Genomic DNA, 20,864 nt, shown 5'->3' on the forward strand with positions numbered 1-20,864 from the left:
CAGGTCTCCTGCATTGCAGGCGGATTCTTTACCAGCTGAGCCACAAGACAAGCCTGAGTATCAGGGAAGAAATATCCAAAACAGACTCCTCTCCTGCCTGGGGCCAGAGATGCCAGTCCACGCGGCCCAGCGTCTCCAGGCCAAGGGCTGTTTCCCCCCTGGGGCCACTCAGAACGTTCCCAAACGCCTCTCCAATGCCACCTCCTCTTGGAAGCCGCCCCTGATTGCTCCCTTGCTCGGGGTCCCCCACAGCCCCATGGTCACAGGCTTTGACAATTCATTCGGAAACTCTTCCCCACCAGACAGTGAGCCTCCGAGGGCAGGACTGGCATGGGGCCACTGCAGGAACCCCTGGTCGCAGGGATCCATCTGGGGAGCAGGTCACGAGGCAGCACTGGGCCCAACGGAATGAGGGTGAAGCTGCCATTTCGGTGAAAACGCCACGTGCTCAGAGCAGCTCCTACCCCGAGGTGAAAGTGGAGGGGTGGGAACAGCCCTGGCTTTAAGTGGAAACCACCTGTTACCAGGTCTCTGCTGTCAACTGAGGACTCACACGCTCTAAACACCGTGACCTCTGACCTGTCCTCACGCCTTCCCCAGGCAGGCACCCCCTTCACTCTCGGCAGCGGGCAGAGGGGACAACCCACCCACATGACGTCAGACAGCAGAAATTCTGCAACAGCCACTTGGGGGTCTGTATGGCATATCCGCAAGGCACGCCCACACTGAGGCAGGTGGAAAGAGAAAGCCGCGGGGACAGTTTCGAAGATGACAGGCTTGAAACCCCAGCCAGACCAAGGAGAATTAAGGCTGAGTGGAGAGACAGCCCCGCGGCCACCGTGTGGAGCTGGCCCCGCATCTACCCAATTCCCTCCATTCGGACAGCTGAGACTGAAACTCTGATACTCTGGCCACCTGATGCGAAGAGCTGACTCACAGGAAAAGATCCTGATGCTGGGCAAGATGGAAGGCAGGAGGAGAAGGGGACAACAGAGGATGAGATGGTTGGATGGCATCACCGACTCGATGGACTTGAGTTTGAGTAAACTCTGGGAGTTGGTGATGGACAAGCAGGCCTGGCGTGCTGCCATCCATGGGGTTGCAAAGAGTCGGACACAACTGAGCTGAACTGAACTGATTTGGAAAGCACCACCCAGCCCAGCCCCTGGCAGACGACCTCACCCCCGGCTCCAAAAACAGCAGCAACCAGGATGCTGTTTGTTTCAGCAAGGAGCAAGGGGATGCCCCTTCACACGCTAACGGGTCTTCATCCCTGGGACAGCCTAGGACGTAGGTGACTAGCCTCGTTTTCATCAGGGCGCAGAGAGGTAGAGGAAGCTGAACAAGGTCACACAGCACGAGGGCAGAGCCAGGAGTCTGGTCCTGTGACCCCTGCCCTGAGCTGGGCGGTCCCTGACTCTGCGGCGTGCACCCCATGCTCACACGCACCTCCCCTCAACAACCCCGCTCCCTGAGCAATCAACACGGAGGCCTCAGACAGACCCAAGGCCTCGGACACCACACTGCAGAGCAGATGCCATACGTAGAATCAGGGTGGTGGCTGGGGCCCCAGGCGGCGTCTGGGATGCTGGGCGTGTGTCCTCCTGGTCGGGGTGCTGGTGGCCTGGGTGTGCCCAGTAGGTGAGATTCATGGATTCTGCTGTGTGTTACATGCCAATCAAGAGTTTTCCCACAAAAGTATAAAACCACAGAAGAAAACCTCAGGGGTACATTTTGCTGACCCCAGACTTGGCAGTGGACTCTTGGGTAGGACGTGCAAAGCACAAGAGGCAGCAACACGAGAGGCAAATTGGACCTGGTAAAGGTTAGAAACGTGTGTGTCAAAGGACGTTATGAAGAAAGTGCAGAGATACACTGCAGACGGGAGAAGATATCTGCCAATTATAGATCTGATAGGGGCTGAGGATCCGGAATATATGAAGAATCCTTACGGCTCAACAACAAAAAAATAAGGGCTCAGTTAAAAGACGTGTAAACGACGTGAAATGACATTTTTTTCCGAAGAAGATACAGCAACAGCCAAGAAGCGAGTCAAAGATGCTCATCACCACTGTCATTAATGAAAGGCAAATCCAAATGCCAACGAGATCCTGCCTCACACCCACCGGTGAAAGGGAACATGTGAGTTACTCAGGTGTGTCCGACTCTTTGAGACCCCACGGACGGTAGCCTGCCAGGCTCCTCTGTCCGTGGGATTCTCCAGGCAAGAATACTGGAGTGGGTAGCCGTTCCCTTGTCCAGGCGATCTTCCTGACCCAGGGATCGACCAAGTCTCCCACATTGCAGGCAGATTCTTTACCACTCGGGTCACCAGGTCTAATTTAAATAAAACAAAATGGAAAATAACCAGTGCTGGTGAGGATGTGGAGAAATTGGAGTCCTTGCACATTGGTGGTGGGAATACAAGATGGTGCAGCTGCTGGGAAAATGGTGGCAGTGACTCCAAAAGGTAAACATAAAACTACCCTATAATCCAGCGATTCCACTCCTCCGTACCTAGGAAAAATGAAGAGAACAACAGAAATAAAAGCACACGGCCACCCAAAACCTGCACACAAATCTGCACAGAAGCATCACCGCCAAGAGCCAGAAGGTAGAACCAGCCCACAGGGGCGTCAACGGGCGAGTGTGATAAACACGACGGAGGACTCTTCATAGATCTACCCATAAAAAGAAGCCAAGTCTCCACACTTGGGGCCCCTGTGGTGTTTTATAAGGACATTAGTGTCTTTATGGAGAAGGCAATGGCACCCCACTCCAGTACTCTTGCCTGGAAAATCCCATGGATGGAGGAGCCTGGTGGGCTGCAGTCCATGGGGTCGCTAAAAGTCAGACAGGACGGAGCGACTTCCCTCTCAGTTTTCACTTTCATGCATTGGAGAAGGAAATGGGAACCCACTCGTGTTCTTGCCTGGAGAATCCCAGGGACGGGGGAGCCTGGTGGGCTGCCGTCTCTGGGGTCGCACAGAGTCGGACACGACTGAAGCGACTTAGCAGCAGTAGCAGCAGCAGCAGTGTCTTTATAAGATGAGGCATCAGCATTTTCTGCTATGGGGGAACACAGGGAGAAGGCGACCATCTCCAAGCCAGGAACCCAAAGGGCAGGTACCTGGAACTCGGAATTCCAGCCTCCAGAAATGTGAGAAATGAGTGTCTATTGTTTGAGCCTAGCGTTCATAGCATAGCAGCCCAGGCTGACTAAGACAGGCTCATAAGGTCAAACACAGTCACGTCTTCACGCTTTCCATCAGTCCGCGTCGATGCTCGGTACTGTCTTGGTGTGCCCACGCTAGCCGGGGCATTCGCCGTCATCGGAACATGGCTGCACCCCCCTGCTCCATCGCCCCCCTCCCAATACTGTCCAAGAACGGCCTCAGCTGTCAGCCCCTGGGGGTCACTGTGCCGCCGACCCCCCAGCCCCCACCCCCGGCAGGCAGCACAAGCCCCTTAAACCCAGGTGGGACTCAGGGTGGCCCAGATTACCAAGGGGATCAAAAGCCCATGAGATTCTGTAGCGTGTGCCTTCACAATGATGCTGCGTGCCTTCCGACAAGTGGCTGTCGTCTTTAATCAGGCAGAACAAGGCTCATTAGGAGCACAGCCTCCTGGGGCACTGAGCGGGTTCTGCTCCTCCCCGACCCCCAGGCAGAGGGGAGGGCTCCAAGCGCTCCAAGCGCATTGGGCTAGGCTGGTACCACGGAGAAATGGCAGAGCCTCTGGGTCCCCAGCCCCCTCCCCTACCTGCCGAGAGGAGCAGGCCAGCCCTCCCAGCTCCCTCCTCCATGTGGGGAGCACAGAGGCTGGGCCTCCCGCAGCCCATCAGAGGCAGGCACCTCCTGCTCCTCCCAGATACCTCCATGGCCTCTTCCATCTCAGGAGAGCCGGCCTGGCCTCCGCCTACTTTCTGAGGCCTCCCCTGGGTGCCCCGCCCCGCAGGGCCAGCCCTGTAGGGAACACGTTCCCCCCCAGCCCAGGTTGGCCAGCTCCCTGTGGCTGCTTCTGGCACATCCCCAGATTTGAAGCTAATTTAGTCTCCTTTGCGAATGACCAGAACCGGATCCAGATCTTAAAAGATCTAATCAGAGCACGCAGATCAAATGACATTTACCGAGAAGCTCATCAAAAACCTTTAGCAAGAAGCATGTGGCGGGGGTGGGTGGGGGCAGGGTGAAGGAGCCCACACAGAGGGCTCTGCCACCCCAGACCCGCCCAAGGAGATTTCACCCCAAAAAGAAGAGCCTGGCTGTGTGCCATGTCAGCAAAGAAAAGACCCTCCCCAGAGCCCCTGACTCAGCCTGGACCCACGGCTGATGCTACTGGCCTTGGACAGGCTCGTGCTGGGCTCAGGGGCTCAGGGAAGCATGTCGAGGCTGGCGTGGCCCCCTGGCCCTGCCCCTCTTTCACCCCCACTCGATCTGGGGAGACTGCTCCAGGACAGAGCCGCGTCCCCTCGTCCTCTGCTGTCCCCAGGCCCTAGAGCAGAGCCGCACACAGAGGGGGTATCTCATAAAGACATTCGGAATGGGGAAACAGCATCCACCCGTGGTGCATAACAGGGTCCTAGGCGACAGGGGGATTCTGGTCAGAGTGTGGGAGCAGAGAGATAACACACTCCACCTCCAGACACCTCAGCTATCAAGGCTCTGAGAAGTCCTGCAGTGAGGACATTGGCCCAAGGTCCTTGCAAGGCTTCCCCAACCCAGATGCCTGGGAACACGGTGACGTTGATGGCTGAAGACAAGGAGTGGAGACGCTGCTCCTTGCTGGTGCTGAGTGGGGACGCGGCGTCAGGCTGCAGGCAAGTCAGCGTGTGCCTACACGGGGTCTCCATGTGTGTGTCTGCGGTGTCCACGTGTAACTGTTTGCGCATCTATCTGTGTGTGTCTGCGTGCCGGTGTATATCTCTGTGTGAGTATTATGAGTGTGTATGTCTGTGTATGTGAATCTGTGTGTGCGTGCGTATATCTGCGTCTTCGTGTGTCTCTATGTATATCTGTTTGTGTATCTGTCTGTGTGCCTATGTGTGTATCTGAGTGTGTGCGTCTGTGTGTGTCTATGTGTATGTCTGTGTGTGTGTGTCTGTGTGTATCTGAGTGTGTGTATGTGTGTCTCTGTGGGTGTGTGTGGACACAATGAGCAAGGATGACATTTAAATGCTAACAGTAGTTTTTTTTCTGGGTGATGACATTCATTACGGATGATTTTTGGTTTATTTTATGACAAGTGTTCCTTCTGAGCATGTTTTTAAAATAAACACATTCATTAAACTTTAAAAAGAGAGAGAGAGAAGCTAGGGCCTGGAGAAGTTGACTTCACATTCATTAAATTTTAAAAAGAGAGAGAAAAGTTGACTTCAACTCTGTCCTTAGGAAATGCTTTTATTTGTCCAGAGTCGGGGCTTGCTTTCTCTCTGTGATAAAAGTCCTGCCGGCTTATAAGGGTGAAAAGGAAAGTGCTGGAAAGGAGAGGGGAGAACAAATCTGCCAGCTCTGGAGTCATGGAGATGGTCCACTTGAAATGGAGAAACATTCAGGTGACCAGCCCCGCACCCCCCACGGGGCCTCCAGGCAGAGGAACTCCTACCACGGTCACCCTGGGAGCCCAGCCCCCAGGCCAGGGTGGGACAGTGCTCAGGAAGGGTCTGCAAGGTGAGAGGAGGGTAGAGGAAGGAGGAGTAGGAGGAAGGGAAGCAGAGAGGAAGCAATAAAGGAACGAGGGGATTAATTAGTGGTTCCAGAGGGACCTTGGGCTTCTCGTTACCACGGAGACAGCCAGGCTGCAGAAGGCAGGTAGGACCAAGGTTAAGGAGGGTGGGGCTGAGCAAGAAGTCCCCGCACCCCCCACCCCCCAATTCCCACCTGTTCCTGCTAATACCAGTGAGAACAAGAGGAGAAGGTGGTGATGGGGGCACCGAGCCAGGGACACTCCCTCACTGGGCACCTCCCCTCCGGACCAGACGCTGGTTGGTCTTCTCAGAGCCCTGTCCCCTGGCCACGCACCACCAGCCCACTTTCCAGCTTGCTCCACAGAGCAACTACATCCCCGGGAGGCAGCCCTGCAACAGGGCTGCTCCCACGCTCCAGGGGGCCAGCCAGCCAGCCAGCCGGCGACTGGGTGGGGGCTTGTGTCAGCCCTTCCCGGGTCCCCTGTGGACCCAGTGTGGAGCGGGCTCATGGGGACAGACACCCCAGACACGCAGGATGCAGGCAAACACGGGGTAGCGGATGCTGAGTATTTAGCGTGGCTGAGGGAGTCAAAGGCACATTTCGCGGGCGGGCAGGCGCCTGCATGAGATGGCTCCAGGCCCGGGCACGCAGACGCGGCAGACTTCTGCAGGCGGGGAAGGGGCCCCGAGCTGCTCTCCTACTCGGGCTCTGGAGAGGAGAGCCTCTTGGGAGGCAAGTCGGCAGGGTGGGGGGTGGTGGCAGGTGCCTCAAGGGTCTCACCCCTGCTGATCAGCCCGGCTCCCAGCAAGCCCACCCACCCTCTGCCAGCACGGCCTCCCCACCGGCCCAGGGAGCTTCCTACCTGCATGTAGTCCTGGCACCAGAGCCCAGTCCAAGCAGTCGCCCCACCCCCACCCCCGCCTTCCCAAGGCCCCTCTCCAGCGCCCCTCCGGGGACAGGCCAGCAGGAACGGACACCCTCACCCTCCAGCCGGCCGGTCTGGATCCTTCTCGTCCTGTTTGCAGGTCCTGTCCCCGGCCGGCCACCTGCCGCCCCCCCCACCGCCCCCCAAGTAAGAGCCCTCTGCCTGGCCAGCCGGGTCGCCGGCAGGCTCTGGGCCGAGCCCAGGCAGCGCCGCCGCGGTGACGGCCGCCCCCCTTCTGCGGAGCCGGCTGCGGAGCCGGCTCGCGGAGAATGCTCTGAGCCGCGCGGGGCCCCGCCGACGACTCAGCCACCACCGCGCCGGAGCTCACCCGCAGGGGCGAAAACAAAGCATTAATCTTCCCGGGAGGTTCTTGCACCCTCCACCGCAGACCTGCCTTCCTCCTGCTCCTCATGGTCAAGGCGGACCAGGGCACGCCCCACTCACAGTGCCCAAACCCGGAGCCTGTGCTGGGCCCAGCATCGAATATCAATCAGGGAGCTAACAGGCAGACGGAGCAGGCAGACGGGTCCCTCCCTGCCGTCCGAACCCAATCCATCAGGGGAGACCCCTCACCTCACCCGCTACCCCCGGGGGCCACCACCGAGCTGGGGGGACGTCCTGTAGGGTCCCCCGAGGAGATGCTAGCTCGCTCTGAGGATGGGGGCCGCTCCGCAGGCACACGGCAGGTTCAGGACTGGGAGAGGCAGGGCAGCCACAGGGTCCGGGTCAGGAGCATCCCACCCACACACCTGCAGCAGCGACCCACAGGCCACAGAGCCCGAGAGGCCCCCACTCAGGGCATCGGGTGGCACCGAAGCAGCACAGCACCCACCAGCGACTCCACGGGGAGAGAGGCCGGGGGGCGGGCAAGAACAGGCACTGGATGGGGGGCCTGGCTGGGCAGCCTGGGTTCAGGTGGGCTCGGCCCCCCGTGGGGGTGGCCGCTGGCCTAGCACGTGTTCTCCCGGACACAGAGACGGGCCTGGGGGAGGTGAGCAGAGCATGCCCTGGGGAGGGAGGTGGGGGTGCTGGATAGGGGCAGGTCAGCATCCCATGGAGACACTTGACTGTGAAGTAGAGGGGGGGACAGCAGAGGGGGATGGGAGCTGTTCATGGAGCCACTGGGGGGATGCCTTGTGAGAGAGGAGGTGGGGACCCCCAGGGAGGAAGGGGGACTGCAGGGCAGGGTCAGGCCTCAGAGGCAGGGATGGGGGGGAAGATGCCTTGTGAGAGGGGAGGTGGGCCCCCCAGGGAGGAAGGGGGACTTGCAGGGTCAGGCCCCAGAGGAGGCAGGGTGGGAGTTGGGGGGAGGACGGCTTGTGAGAGGGGATGTCTGGGCCCCCAGGGAGGAAGGGAGCCGGCAGGGCAGGGTCAGGTCCCAGAGGCGGGGATGGGGGGGAGGATGACTTATGAGAGGGGAGGTGGGGCCCCCCAGGGAGGAAGGGGGACTGCAGGGCAGGGTCAGGCCCCAGAGGAGGCAGGGTGGGAGTTGAGGGGAGGACGGCTTGTGAGAGGGGAGGTCTGGGCCCCCAGGGAGGTAGGGTGGGTTCAGACCAAGAATAGGTGAGAGGGTGTGAGCGGGAGGAGGGACAGAGCCTTGACCAGGAAGCTTCGCAGATAGCCCTGAGTGACCTTGGACTCCCTCTCGTTAACTCTCAGTAAATCTCAGACAAGGGAGGTTGTGGCTGGCAGGCTGGGGTGGGGCGGGGAGCAGCCCCCAGGAGGAAGGAGCTCGGAAGCTCTGGAACAGTCTTTGGAGCCCTGCGGCAGGTAGGGCCCTGGTGGGGGAATTCTCCAGAATCCTCGGTCCTACAGCTGGGTCGGGTGGGAGGGGAGCTGACTGCCCAGAGCAGGATCTGCAGCAAAGGGCTGGGTGAGGAGAGAGGCCCAGGACGAGGGGTGCCAGGTAAGGTGTCATGGTGGGGTGCGGGGGAGGGATGCAGCGTTCGTCCACGTTCAGAGGATGTGGGTACGGACACTCAGCCTGCTCACCACCCAAGAAGACACAAGACGTCTGGCAGACCGGACGGCAACCATCTCATCATGTGACCATCTGCGCAACTGCGTCAGAAAAACACGAAGACCCCAGAGCAGAAGCAGGCAAGTCTGATGAAAGGTAACTGCAGTGCAAGAACTCTGATTGACTGACCCCAGTGTTTAAACAGGCAACGCTGATGAAAGGGAACTGAAATTCAAGGAGAACTCTGATTGGTTAAAAATGACAAAATTCAGCACCTCTAGGGGTGGGAGGGGGGCATACGACAGCAAGGTTCACATCCTCACTTGGCGCAGGATTTCATGGAGATTACACCCAGGGTGGGAGGTCAGAATAAACTTTTTGGAAAGCACTTTATAACTTTCAAGAACCCTGAAAACGATCACAGTTGTTCGCTCGGTTTCGACACGTCCGTGAACTAACCTTCAGGAAAACTAGAAAGACAATAAAAAAAGATGCTCATCTCAGTGTTATTTATCATAGCCAAAGGGTGGAAAGCCGTGCTGTGTCCAACACGAGAGATCAGCTCACACATTTCTGGTCTAGTCCTGTGATGAGACACGGTGCAATACGGAAGCGCGCTCATGACCGAGGCACCTGTGAGACAGATGCCGTCAGAGGACAGCAGGGCGTACGTCTCCATCTATAGGAAACGACCAGAAGTGGAAACTCTACAGAAACCACTAGTAGACTGGCGCTGCCATGGGCTCGGGGTGTGGGGGAGGAACAGCTAAGGGGTACAGGCTCACTTTTAAAACCCCCAAGACTCAGATTCCCATCTAGATCCCAAAGGGCTGAACCAGGATCGCACAGCTGAGAGAGTGTGGCAGGGAAGGCTTCCTGGAGGAGGCGGCACTCACTGAGCAGAGCCTGGACTGTGTCCTCTGGCAGAGCTGGGAGGAAGAGGGAGGGAGAGGCTCAGGGGCGTGGATTCCTGCACAAAGGAATCCTTTCGGATCCTCTTGGTTAAGTCCCAGCAGGGCAGGCAGGTGCCAGGGCCCAGAGCAGGAACTTAGAGCAGCGGAACCTGCGGGGTCGGGTCCCGAGCCCCGCCTCCAAGCTGGCCTCCTCACCTCCAGCACGTGTCCCGTGATGTACTTCTCACAGCTGTCACAGCGGATCCCAAACTTGGTATGATAGTCAGCCTCGCAGTAGGGCAGCCCATCCCTGCAATAGAGCCGGCAGTCAGGACGGGCGGGGGCACCCTGAGGACCCCCAAGGCCCAACAGTCCTCACTAAGGAGAGGGGCTGTGTCCAAGGGGCAAACGCCCACTGCCTCCTACTCCAGATAACAGCGGGCCCTTGGACGGCGTGTGCTGAGCACTTACTGGGCTCAGCACGGCCCCTCAGTCCTCCTAGCAGCCCGATAAGAAATACCACAAACATGGTCCCATTTCACAGGTGCAGAAACCAAGGTACAAGAAGTGGGGCCGCCTGCCCAGGGGTGAGCGAGGGGCTGGTGGAGGGCTCCAGACAGCCCAAAGAACCAAAGCCACGTCTGGGAAATAAAAGAAGTTTCTGCAGATGCGACTCTTCATTCCAGTTTGTTCTGTCCAATGTTCAACATCTGGGTCGGGTGTAAAATGGTCTGTTTCCTCATCTGGTGGCTTTCTGTTCCTTCTGGGGCATGCTTGTGAGACGACAAGGGGGTCTGACAAAGCTGCCCACGTCGGAGACCAGGTCTGGGGGTGACAAGATGCTAGGTGGGGCAGGTATGCCTTGGGACTGACCCTCACTGTCCCCAGGTGTGGCCTGGACCTTGCGCTGCTTGGGAAGGAGCTGGAGAACCACACGCAACGCGTTCATGCTGCCCGTGTGTGGCGGGCCAACTCTGTGCAGGGCGTAGCTTGAGGCTTCGGGGATTATGGACGAGAGGGAAGTACTGGTGGGCGCTGCTCCTGAGTATCCATCCGGGCAGCTGCGGGCAGGCTGCTCAGACACTGGGCTGCCTGCACTGGGCTGCAAGGTCACAGCTGACCTGTGGGTGTCAAAGGACGGGAAGGCAGGCACAGGCCTGAACAGCGTGCGGCATGTGGTCAGAGCTCATTAGAAGTTGATCGTAATTATCACGATGAGGTCGACCCAGCGGGGCACGTGGCAGGGATGGTGTCAGGACGGTGCCAGCACTCCATGTGGGGTGGGGTGGGGTGCGGCTGGGCAGTGGTGACTGGACAGGCGGGCACTCAGATCCCCAGTCCCAGTGGTCACCTAACCTGCCTGGGCCTCAGCTTCCTGTCTGTGAAGTAGGGGTCGTAAGAGCATGGTCTGTGTATGACAAGGGATGACCAGCGCCTGGCACTCGGCGGGCACCTGCCAGCTGCTGGCTGAGGCCATTGTCACTGTCACCATCATTGCCAACCAGGACGGCGCCCTTGGCCCGGGCCCGGTCCATCAGGAGTCGGGTGTGGAGGTGGCTTGCACAGTGGGTGGTGATGGAGGCATCTGGTACTCTGGCCCATCTCCCCCAGCACTGCTGGTGTGTTGCCATGTCATCAGTTTGGTCTTGATTTCTGCTCAGCTGCCAACAGAAGGGAAGGTTTCTCAAGCTGTCAGCACCCTCTTTTCCTCGAAGCTCGGGACCTTGTCTGGGTCCCACGGACGCTGGCAGGAGTAGACAGGCATGGAGTGGGGTCCTGGTGCTTCTCGCAGTCCCACTGAGAAAGCACTCCTTCCTTGCACAGGCGATGGAACATGTCAATTGAGCCCCTAGGGTCCACCTTCGAATGTCCTGACCTCAGGGCCCCGATCACAGCCCCTCAAAAAGGCTGTACATGCAGCAAACACAGGAGGTTCAAAGAAAACGTCTCCATGGCAACCCCAAGGCCCCTCCTCCTGAGTTCCGGAGGCTGCTAAGTAACACGCACGCTGTGTGGGTGAGCTGCTGCACTCTGGGGGCTGGGAAGCATTTTATTTTAAGTGCTCGGTCCCCAAGGCCGCCTTTGCATGTCACTCACTCCTTCTCCTTACTCTGAAACAGGAAGCAGAAACTCACCCAGCCTGACCCAGCCTGGACAGAGACTCATATTGGTTTCCCTGGCAACGCTTGACTTTGAGATAACTGTAGGTCCAAATGTGTTTGTAAGAAGCGATACAGAGGAACCCGGAGAGCCTTCCCCAGGGTTCCCCAAAGCTCACACACCTGACAGAATCAGCGGACAAGGTCCGCCAGGAAACTGACGCGTGTTCATGCAGTGACCAGATCCCCGGCGCACACGCACCTCACGGACAGTGCACGCATGTACACGTGTGTGTGCTTTGGTCTCTGCAGTTTTATTGCAGGAATTTTTTTTTTATCCCAATCAATTCCTGTGATGGTTCTGTTTCCCCAGAGCATCAAGAACCAGCACAGCCATTGATAGAAGTTGTCCCAAACGCCCCTGACTGGCAGGAGACAGCCGCTCTGCCCTCAGAGAAGCTGCTCCGTGAGCTCACTCCACGACCCTTCCTTCCCCTGTGCTGTCGGAAGGCTTGCCGTCCCTGGGGTCTCTGGGGATTCTAATGCAGCCCCCTCCTGGCCAACCAGCAGGGGCTCGGACCCTGATCTGTACAAGCTCCCTCCCCACGCACCCCAAACCAGCCACCCCTGTATCCTGAGCACCCATCAGGGACCCCACATCAGCACTACAGCAGAGGACAGCTGCACCCATGACCCCTGAGCCTGTCAGCCCTCCCTGGCTCTGTGGCCAGCAGCCTCGGGTGACCTCCACTTTGTGCTCTTCGGGGATCCGGGCACCAGCGAGGGTGGCAGGTCCCACAGGGAGGGCGACACCCAGGGAAGGCGCTTGCCCCTAGGTCAAAGGCGGGAGCCCTAACGCCATGGCTCATTGAACAGAAATGAGCGTCTCTGTGTCAGGGAAGCCAGGCTGGTGGGGGGGCAGGACAAGGGTTTTGGGACAGACAGGCCAAGTCCTGGTGTCCTGGCGGGGCTCGCCTTGCAGACTTGGGGTGGAGGCTGAGGCCAAGAGCACCGGTTGGACACAGTAGGAGCCCCGCCCCTTCCACGCCGCAGGTGGGCCGGCCCCGCCCACTCACTTGCTGATGTACTCCGCGTTCAGCTGTTTGCCGCAGGTCTTGCACTTGAAACAGCCCAGGTGCCAGTGTTTGTCCAAGGCCACCAAGGACTGGCCATTCTTGATCTCGGCTCCGCAGCCCCCACAACCTGGAAAGAACGTAGCACAGACGTCATCCTCCCGGGCGAGGGGCGCGGGGCTGCGGGTGCCCGCAGCACTGGGACGTCAGGCCCATGCCATGAGGGCAGGGACAGCGGGCAGGACAGAGGGGAGCGTCCAGCATTGAAGGAGGACGCTATTACACAACAGCCGATGTGACCATGTGGAAAACAAACCCTGAAGCTCATTCCTGCATGCATTGAGCGCTGACTGCATGCAGTCCGGACCGCGAGCCAGGGATACCTGGATGAACCGATGGAGGCCCCGCCTCCCAGAGATGGGCTTCCAGGCCTCGGCAAGCAGATGTGGACTCGGACAGAGGCCCCTCGCACTGGGGGCTGTCCTGAGAGGGAGGGTCCCTGGGCCGCAGGGTGCCGTGATGGCAGGAGCTCTGGTGGCCCCTCTGCCCTCCTCTGTGGGCGGGTGAACTCTAACCCTAACCGTGCCCCCTTAGGAAAGGTGCAGAGATAGAGAGGTCAGAGGCCCCCACGCCTGACCTCCAAGTGCTCGCCTGCCGTAACGCCCCTTCCAGGAAGCCCTCCAGCCTGGCCTCTGAGCTTCTGTGCCGCATCTCGGACGCCGGACACTCTGACCTCCTCCTGCACTCCGGGTCCGGGTCCCAGCCCAGGTTGGAACCAGGCCCCTGGCAGTGCCTTGGTCCCCAGGTGACTGGTGCTTTCCCACCCACGGCCCCCAGCCTGCTTTGGGCTCCTGGCCGGCCCTCCGCTCTGCACTCCAGCCATGCCCGTCCCTGATCAAGCCACCCTGGGCCCTCACCTAGCAGGTGACCCCGGGTACATGCACACTCTCTGCCAGTCTCAACCAAGGCCATTTTGCTTCCCCGGGCTTTGGGCAACATCTGGAGACAATTCTGACCATCCCAGCTGGGTGGGGAGGGGTGCTCCTGGAGCCTGGAGGCCAGGGATGCTCTGCACACCCTCCAGCACACAGGTCACCCCCGCAGCAACGAATCATCAGGCCCCAAATGTCAACAGTGCCCAAGTCAAGAAAGCCTGCTTGGAGCCTCCGTTCGGGTCTCCCCAAGTGGGCAACACAAAAGAGCCTCCTGGACTGTGCCAGACAGACCTGGGAGGAGGCAGACCACTGGCAGTGGCTGGAAACACGGACCTTGGAACCAGGCTGCCCGCCAAGCTGTGTGACAGTGACCAAGTCGCTTCACCTCTCTGTGCCCGCTAAAACAGGGACGCGCTTCATGGGGACGGTAAAGGAACCGGCCTCACATGGCTGTCAGGGGGTGAAGAAGATTAACGGAGGCCTGTGGGCTGGAAGATGCGTTTGATAGACGAATAAGCGCACGTGAACACTGGAGTTACCCCTGCTACTGCTGAGAGGAAGCCCACGTCTCCTCTCTGCCTCTGGCCGCATCAGCAGCGCGCCCTCCCCCAGGGCAGGGTCCGAGGCTCAGCCCAACGTGCCACCTGCAGCTGCCGGGGACGTCCCCCTAACCCCAGCCTCCTCACTCATCCCCCCTGAATTCGGGGTGCAGCCTCATTAACAGTGAGCTGTGAACACGGAGGCCAGAGCAAGCTGCAAGGCCCGTTGTCATGGAGACGCAATCATCCTTTTCTGAAAACATCTGGAGCTCAGCATGGGTTCGCACTGCTTTGCCAGTAACGGTGGAACCTTGTGTGAGGAAGCCAGTCGACAACTGCTGTCAATGCCGGGATGTCCTTGAGGGAGTGCGCCCCACAGCCCAGGGCAGAGGTGGGGCAGAGGTCACCTCGCAGGTCTCGCTCTTGCAACCTGGGCCTGGCTCGGCCAGCACAGCAGCAGGATGGGCCTGGGTCCCTTCCCCAGCATGATCTTCTAGAATCTTCCAGACAGTTTCCTCGTTTCCCTTCAAGTGTCCCCTCCTCTGCCAGGCCTGATCACGGGTTCAAGGCTCAGCCCTGTCACTAACAGGGTGCATGAGACCCAGGACGTGCCGGGGGCCTCTGAGCCCCAGCTAGGGTCTTGGGGCGGGAGTGGGGTGAAGCCCACTGTCCCCTCAGATCTAACTGGGTCAGGGAGCTCTGGGTCAAATCAGAGAGTGACCTTTGATAAGGAACCCACTGGGTTCTAATTCTTAAAAGTGCCTGAGAAATTATGGGCTCGACCTGGGATTTTTCCAAGGAACTGGACTGAGTGGGAGGAGCTGTGAGCAGCCACTGGGAAAGATAAAGCATGTTCAAGTGCATCTGTCTAGTCAAGGCTATAGCTTTTCCGGCAGTCATGTATGGATGTTAGAGCTGGACTATAAAAAATGCTGAGCGCCGAAGAATCGATGCTTTTGAACTGCGGTGTTGGAGAAGACTCTTGAGAGTCCCTTGGACTGCAAGGAGATCCAACCAGTCCATCCTAAAGGAGATCAGTCCTGAATATTCATTGGAAGGACTGATGCTGAAGCTGAGATCCAACACTTTGGCCACCTGATGCGAAGACCTGACTGATTGGAAAAGACCCTGATGCTAGGAAAGATTGAAGCCGGGAGGAGAAGGGGACGACAGAGGATGAAATGGTTGGATGGCATCACCAACTAAATGGACATGAGCTTGAGTAAACTCCGGGAGTTTGTGATGGACAGGGAGGCCTGGAGTGCTGTAGTCCACGGGGTGCAAAGAGTCAGACACGACTGAGCGACTGGACTGAACTGAACTGAAGTGCATCCCACCCTCCCCCAGGCCATGACTGCAATGCGGTGGGGGTGGGGCAGGAGGGATGTTGGTTCCGGGCACCCTACAAGGCAGATGCATCCCACAAGGCAGCCGCTGCACCCCATAAGGCAGCTGGCGGGCCTGCTCCTCCCCTGGGGCCTGGTCCCCGCCTCATCTTTCCATGTTACCCCCTTATTGAACCTCACAGCCGCACCACGGGAGAGATTCACCCCATTTCCAGAAAGGGGAACTGAGGCTCTGGCCCCATCACCCACCCCTGAGCACGTGAACAGAGCAAAGTCACGCAGGCAGAAGACACGGAGGAGCCTAGGGCCTCTGCCCAGGTAGTGAAGACCCAGCCCGCCTGTAGCTCCTCACCAGCACACACCCAGCAGAGGCCCCGGTGCCAGGGCCCTGCCCGCTCCTGCCCCTCTCCCCACCCCCTGCCTCTCCTGGCCTCCAGGTCCTCGATCCGAGGGCGACCCCAGGTTCAGGGTGTGACCCCATCCTGGCTGGAACCACGGGGGCTCCTCAACTCAGACAGAGCTGCCCCATCCAAGGCCCCAGGTTCCCACCTCCTGGCTGCCCCCGCCCCAGGCTGCCCCTCCAGGCCACCACCCATACCCACTACTAACCCCACCTCCATCCTCAAGGCCCAGAGCGGGGATACCGCTCACCCAGGGCACACAGGTGGTGAGAGGCAGGGTCCATTCCATGCAGCCTGGCCTCAGAGCTGCCCCTCAACTGGCGTGGCGCTGGGCCTCTGTGAGCCAAGCCAGGGGTGGTCCGCACACCCTTCCAGAACACAGGTCACCCCCACAGCTTAGAAGAATCAGGCCCCAAAGGTCAACAGCACCCAAGTCAAGAAAGCCTGCTCAGAGCCTTGGTTCCGGTCTCCGTACATGGGCAAAGCAAAGGAGCCTCCTGGACCGTCCCAGGAGGCTGTGACCAGCTCCAACCAGCCACCAGTTCAGAGCTGGAGACTCAGGGGGCAGCCTGGAAAAGGGGCGCCTGGCTGGGAGAAAAGGGGGCCCTCTGGGAGGACACCCTCTCCCAGGCACTGGGACAGGCAGCCCAGGGTGCAGCATCGTGGAGGCTCAGGCAAGAAGGGAAGTGGTGGACACCCAGGGGGAGGGGCGCATCCCTGCCCAGGAAGCCTTGGCGCCCAGCCAGAAGCATGGATCCTGTTACTAAGCAACAGACTCAGGCCAGAGAGCGGGGGAGGGAGGTGCAGGGCCCTGGGACTGAGCGAGACTCCCACGGGAGGAGCCAGTCACTCTTACTTCCCCTGGGGAAGGCAGCACCCAAAGGTGGCCACCTGCAGCTGTCCACCCTAGGCAGGAAGGACCAGGGGGCAGGAAGGATGGGGGAAGGATGGGGGGCAGGAAGGACGGAGGGGGGGGGCAGGAAGGACGGTGGGGGGCAGGAAGGACGAGGGGGGGCAGGAAGGACGGGGGCAGGAAGGGGGCAGGAAGGACGGGGGGCAGGAAGGGACTCGGGGCAGGAAGGGACTGGGGGCAGGAAGGACCAGGGGGCAGGAAGGATGGGGGCAGGAAGGACAGGAGCCAGGAAGGACGGGGGGCAGGAAGGACGGGGGCAGGAAGGGGGCAGGAAGGACAGGAGCCAGGAAGGACCAGGGGGCAGGAAGGACCGGGGGGCAGGAAGGACGGGAGGGCAGGAAAGACCATGGGGCAGGAAGGACGGGGCTGGGGGGGGCAGGAAGAGGCCGGGAAGGCAGGAAGGACAGGAGGGCAGGAAAGACCAGGGGGCAGGAAGGACGGGGGATGCAGGAAGGGGCCGAGGGGGCAGGAAGGGACTGGGCCCCTCCCCTAGGGTGCCCCCCCCTGCCACCCCCTGCAGGGCAGACCGCTCCTCAGGCTCACACTCCCAGTGCTCCCAACCCACGTGGGCACACCCTCCCTCAGTAGCCATCTTTGGCTCCCTACTGCCTCCAGGATGCAGTTGGAGCCCTCTGGTATGGCTTTGCCACCTGATTTTGGTCTCTTTGGAGTCACTTCCACCCCCTGCCCCCACACAGAAGCCCCCTTGTCCACTCACATGGGGGTGGCGGCTGCCCCCAGCTTATGCAGTACCCTCACCTCAATGCCTACTTCCTGAAGCCTGTGCTTCAAGTTTCAGATCAAACAGTATCTCAGAAAAAGCCTCTGTTCATAGCGGGGCAGGCTCCCCTCTTTGGAGTTTAACGGGCTTGGCTCAAACCTCAGCCCCACCTGTCCCTCGCTGGACACTGGGCACCCAGCACATCTGGCCCTCCCCACCAGGCTCAGGGAACGTATGCTCCTGGAGAAGGAGGGAGGAACCCCTGCCCTTAGGCTGCTCTGGGGACAAAAGGAGGCAGGAGCTGGGATGTGTAGACGTCCACACAGAAGCCACGAGCTGGTGATGGACATTCAGTGCTTTCCAGGAACAAAAATGCAGCTGAAGCTCCAATACTTCGGCCACCTGATGCAAAGAGCCGACTCACTGGAAAATACCCTGATGCTGGGAAAGACTGAAGGCAGGAGGAGAAGGGGACGACAGAGGATGAGATGGTGGGATGGCATCACCGACTCAATGGACATGAGTTTGAGTGAACTCTGGGAGACAGTGAAGGACAGGGGAGCCTGGCGTGCTGTGGTCCGTGGGGTCTCAGAGAGTCGGACATGACTGAGCGACTGAACAACAAGGCACAAAAATGGTCCTAAGCTGCAGATTATCACCGTGGGCTGGGAGCAGGGGCAGCTTACATTATTAGACCAGCCAGGGGTCAAGCGAGCATTTGTTTTTGAAAACACAAATTTGATATTTTAAAATAAATTTCCATTTGGACAGGGCAGCCTTTCTGCCCATGGCATTTTTTTAAAAATCTCAAAAAGAAGTCTCAGACAATGAGTCTGTGGTTGGACAGGCTTCCCTTTTCACTCTAGCTGCCAGGATGCTCTGGACAAACTGTTCAAACTAATCCCTGCCTTTTGAATTATGCTGTAGTTTTTTTTGTTTTTGTTTTTGTTTTGCTACTTCAGATTAAATGATAATAGGATTGTTTGTTGGAGCACATCCTCAAATTCTTTAATCAATCCAGACCTCAGCCGCAGAGAAAGCTGTGACTGGAGACCTCTCCCAGCAGACCCCAAAGCCACAGCCTCACCAGTGGGGCCTGCTGTGAGCTTGCCTCCCCAGGGATGAAGGCTTCACCTCACTTATCAGATAAAATTCTTACCAGCCCCTGAAGCCAACATTTAGCTCCCAGAAGGGTATGCAGCCTTCTCTGTGCAGATTTCAGTGTCAGGGACACGGTGGGCTGGTGGGGAGGGGACTGTGAGCAAGGGGCTGGCTCTGGGGGTCAGTACAAACCCCTCCTCTGTCTCAGGACATATGGCCTGGCCCTGGGGACACCGCAGGGACCCTGCATGCAGGGTGGGCTCTGAACACCCCGTTTCTGCAGTGGGAGCTTGTGGGAGCCGTCCCGGAGTGCTGGGCTCCCTCCCCACCCCTCTGTTCCATCTTTGGTCCCAGAACAGCCACCCAGGCCGTGAGGCCAGCACCTCTGTGCCCCCGCCCTGCTCTCACTCTGTCCCATGCCCACAGGCTCCTGACAACCCCTTTCTCCATTAAGCATGTATTGAGCACCCACTGCATACATGCCTTGGCTCAGCTCCCAGGGGATGGAGCAGTTATCAGAGAGCCGCAGACCACAGGAGCCCAGAGGGCACCGCTCCCCTCATGGCCCTCCCTACGGCTTCTGGGTGCTGTGGAATGAACGGTGGGAGCTGTGAATGAGTGTGGGTGCTAGAGGAAGAGGACCAGAGGAGGCCGGAAGGCTTCCTGGAAGAGGGGGCGTAGAGCCAGGCTGAAAGCGGAAGGGCACACGGGGGCCAGGCGTGGGGGCGTCACGGGCTGAGCCAAGGCTCGGAGGTGGGAGCGCCCCAGAGACCCCTGGCCCCGGCTCCCTGCGGCACATTTAACGGCAGTTATCCGTTCCCACTGCTTCCACTTTGGGTCCCAGTGCCGTCAGCCCCCTCCCGGCACCGCAGAGACCGCCCCCCCAGCCCCTCCTCGCCCACTTACTCCAGAGGCCCTGGCACAGGGGCACGCTGCTGCCCGCTGACTTGGGCAGGGAGCACTTCTGGCACATGCATTCCTTGCCGTTGAAGGTCACTCGGTCCCCCGGCGGGAAGGGCGACCTGAAATAAAACAGCGCGTTACCAGCCAGGACCCCCTACCCAGCTCTTCTCCTGGGGGAGCACCAGCCTTGGACACCACGCGCCACCTCCCCCGGAGACCAGGCCCAGGACGCAGGGCCTCCCCATGCAGACGCCACCGCGGCCCCTCCAGGCAACTTCAGACTGGTCACTGGACGGCCTGGCTGCGGTCTCCTCATCACATCAGCAGGCGGAACCACAGGGCCGTGGGGAGGGCAGGCGGGGGCCGGCTGGCGCTTACGTACAGCGGCCAGCCACCGATCCACTGGGCAGTCTAGGCTGTGGGCCTCCCGCATCCAACCCCGCCTCCTCTGACCACCCGGGACACTGCTCACTTCAGCACTCAAGGCAACAATGCCATGTACTGAACTACTGCTGCCAGCCAGGCTCCATGACAGACTCTTAGTTCCCGCCTCCTCTAACAGCTGTTTAACGAGCTTGTCCACGTGGGTCTCCATTTTCCTCTATCCGTGAGAAAACTGAAGTTCAGAGAAGGCGGTTAACTCTCCCAAGGACACACAGCTGCTGCCTTTCAGAGCCAGAGTCAAACCTAGGCCTGTCTGGGGCCAGCTCTGTGTGGTGTGCCTTCCTGCCTGGGTCCTGCAGAAAGCTCGGCCGCTAGGAGCGTGCAAAACCGCACGTTGGGTTTCTGTCTCTATTTTGAAGTCTGGGATTTTGTTCACTGTGGTCCAGGATCCAAAGGCAGCGCTACACGATTCTCCAGCACTCTCGTTCTGCACGGCGCTCTCCCCTCGGCCACGCTGGTCTGGCTGCAGCTCTGTCTCTTGTCTCGCTCTCTCCTAACCCAGGGAGGACGCCATACCCTCCTTGGCTCAACAAACAGCCTGTGGGCAGAATCTGGGTGGTCACCGGGGTCCCGGCATTCGACTCCTCTGTTAGTCCTGGGCCTGTGCCCCAGTATCTCCCAAAACAACTGTTTTGTCTACTTTTTTTTTTTTTTGGTTTGTTTTCTAGTTGTTTATAGTGGATGGATAACTCCAGGCCCGGTAACTCCAGAACCACAGAGCCGTCAGCTGTTATTTTTAAAAGGGTGGATCACAGAGGTGACCCTTCAAACCCGCGGTGATTACGTCTCTAAGCTACGTACAGAGAAATCAAACATGCAGATCACCCTTGGGGAAACTCAACCCAGACAGGCTGCCATGACACACAGTGGCCCTCCGTTAGAAATGCCCCTTGTCATCCTGGCTTCCCGGCTCAGCACCTTCCC

General features: G+C 59.2%; 1 protein-coding gene across 24 annotated transcripts in view; it reads right to left on the bottom strand.

The window, feature by feature from the left end:
• The window catches only part of ABLIM2 (actin binding LIM protein family member 2), a 168,880-nt gene that overhangs the window by 83,744 nt on the left and 64,272 nt on the right, over positions 1 to 20,864 (bottom strand). For all 24 annotated transcript variants that reach the window (XR_009494981.1, XR_009494994.1, XR_009494993.1 and 21 more), the window contains exons 4-6: positions 19,500 to 19,615; positions 12,641 to 12,767; positions 9,682 to 9,775 (exon numbers count right to left, since the gene is read on the bottom strand). Coding sequence is in view for 3 of the 24 variants with exons in the window: in XM_024993707.2 (XP_024849475.1) it covers positions 9,682 to 9,775; positions 12,641 to 12,767; positions 19,500 to 19,615 (337 nt within the window). In the remaining 21 variants the exon portion in view is untranslated. The remainder of the gene's footprint in view (positions 1 to 9,681; positions 9,776 to 12,640; positions 12,768 to 19,499; positions 19,616 to 20,864) is intronic.

This window comes from Bos taurus, chromosome 6 (genome assembly GCF_002263795.3).
Source record: "Bos taurus isolate L1 Dominette 01449 registration number 42190680 breed Hereford chromosome 6, ARS-UCD2.0, whole genome shotgun sequence".
Lineage (NCBI taxonomy): Eukaryota > Metazoa > Chordata > Mammalia > Artiodactyla > Bovidae > Bos > Bos taurus.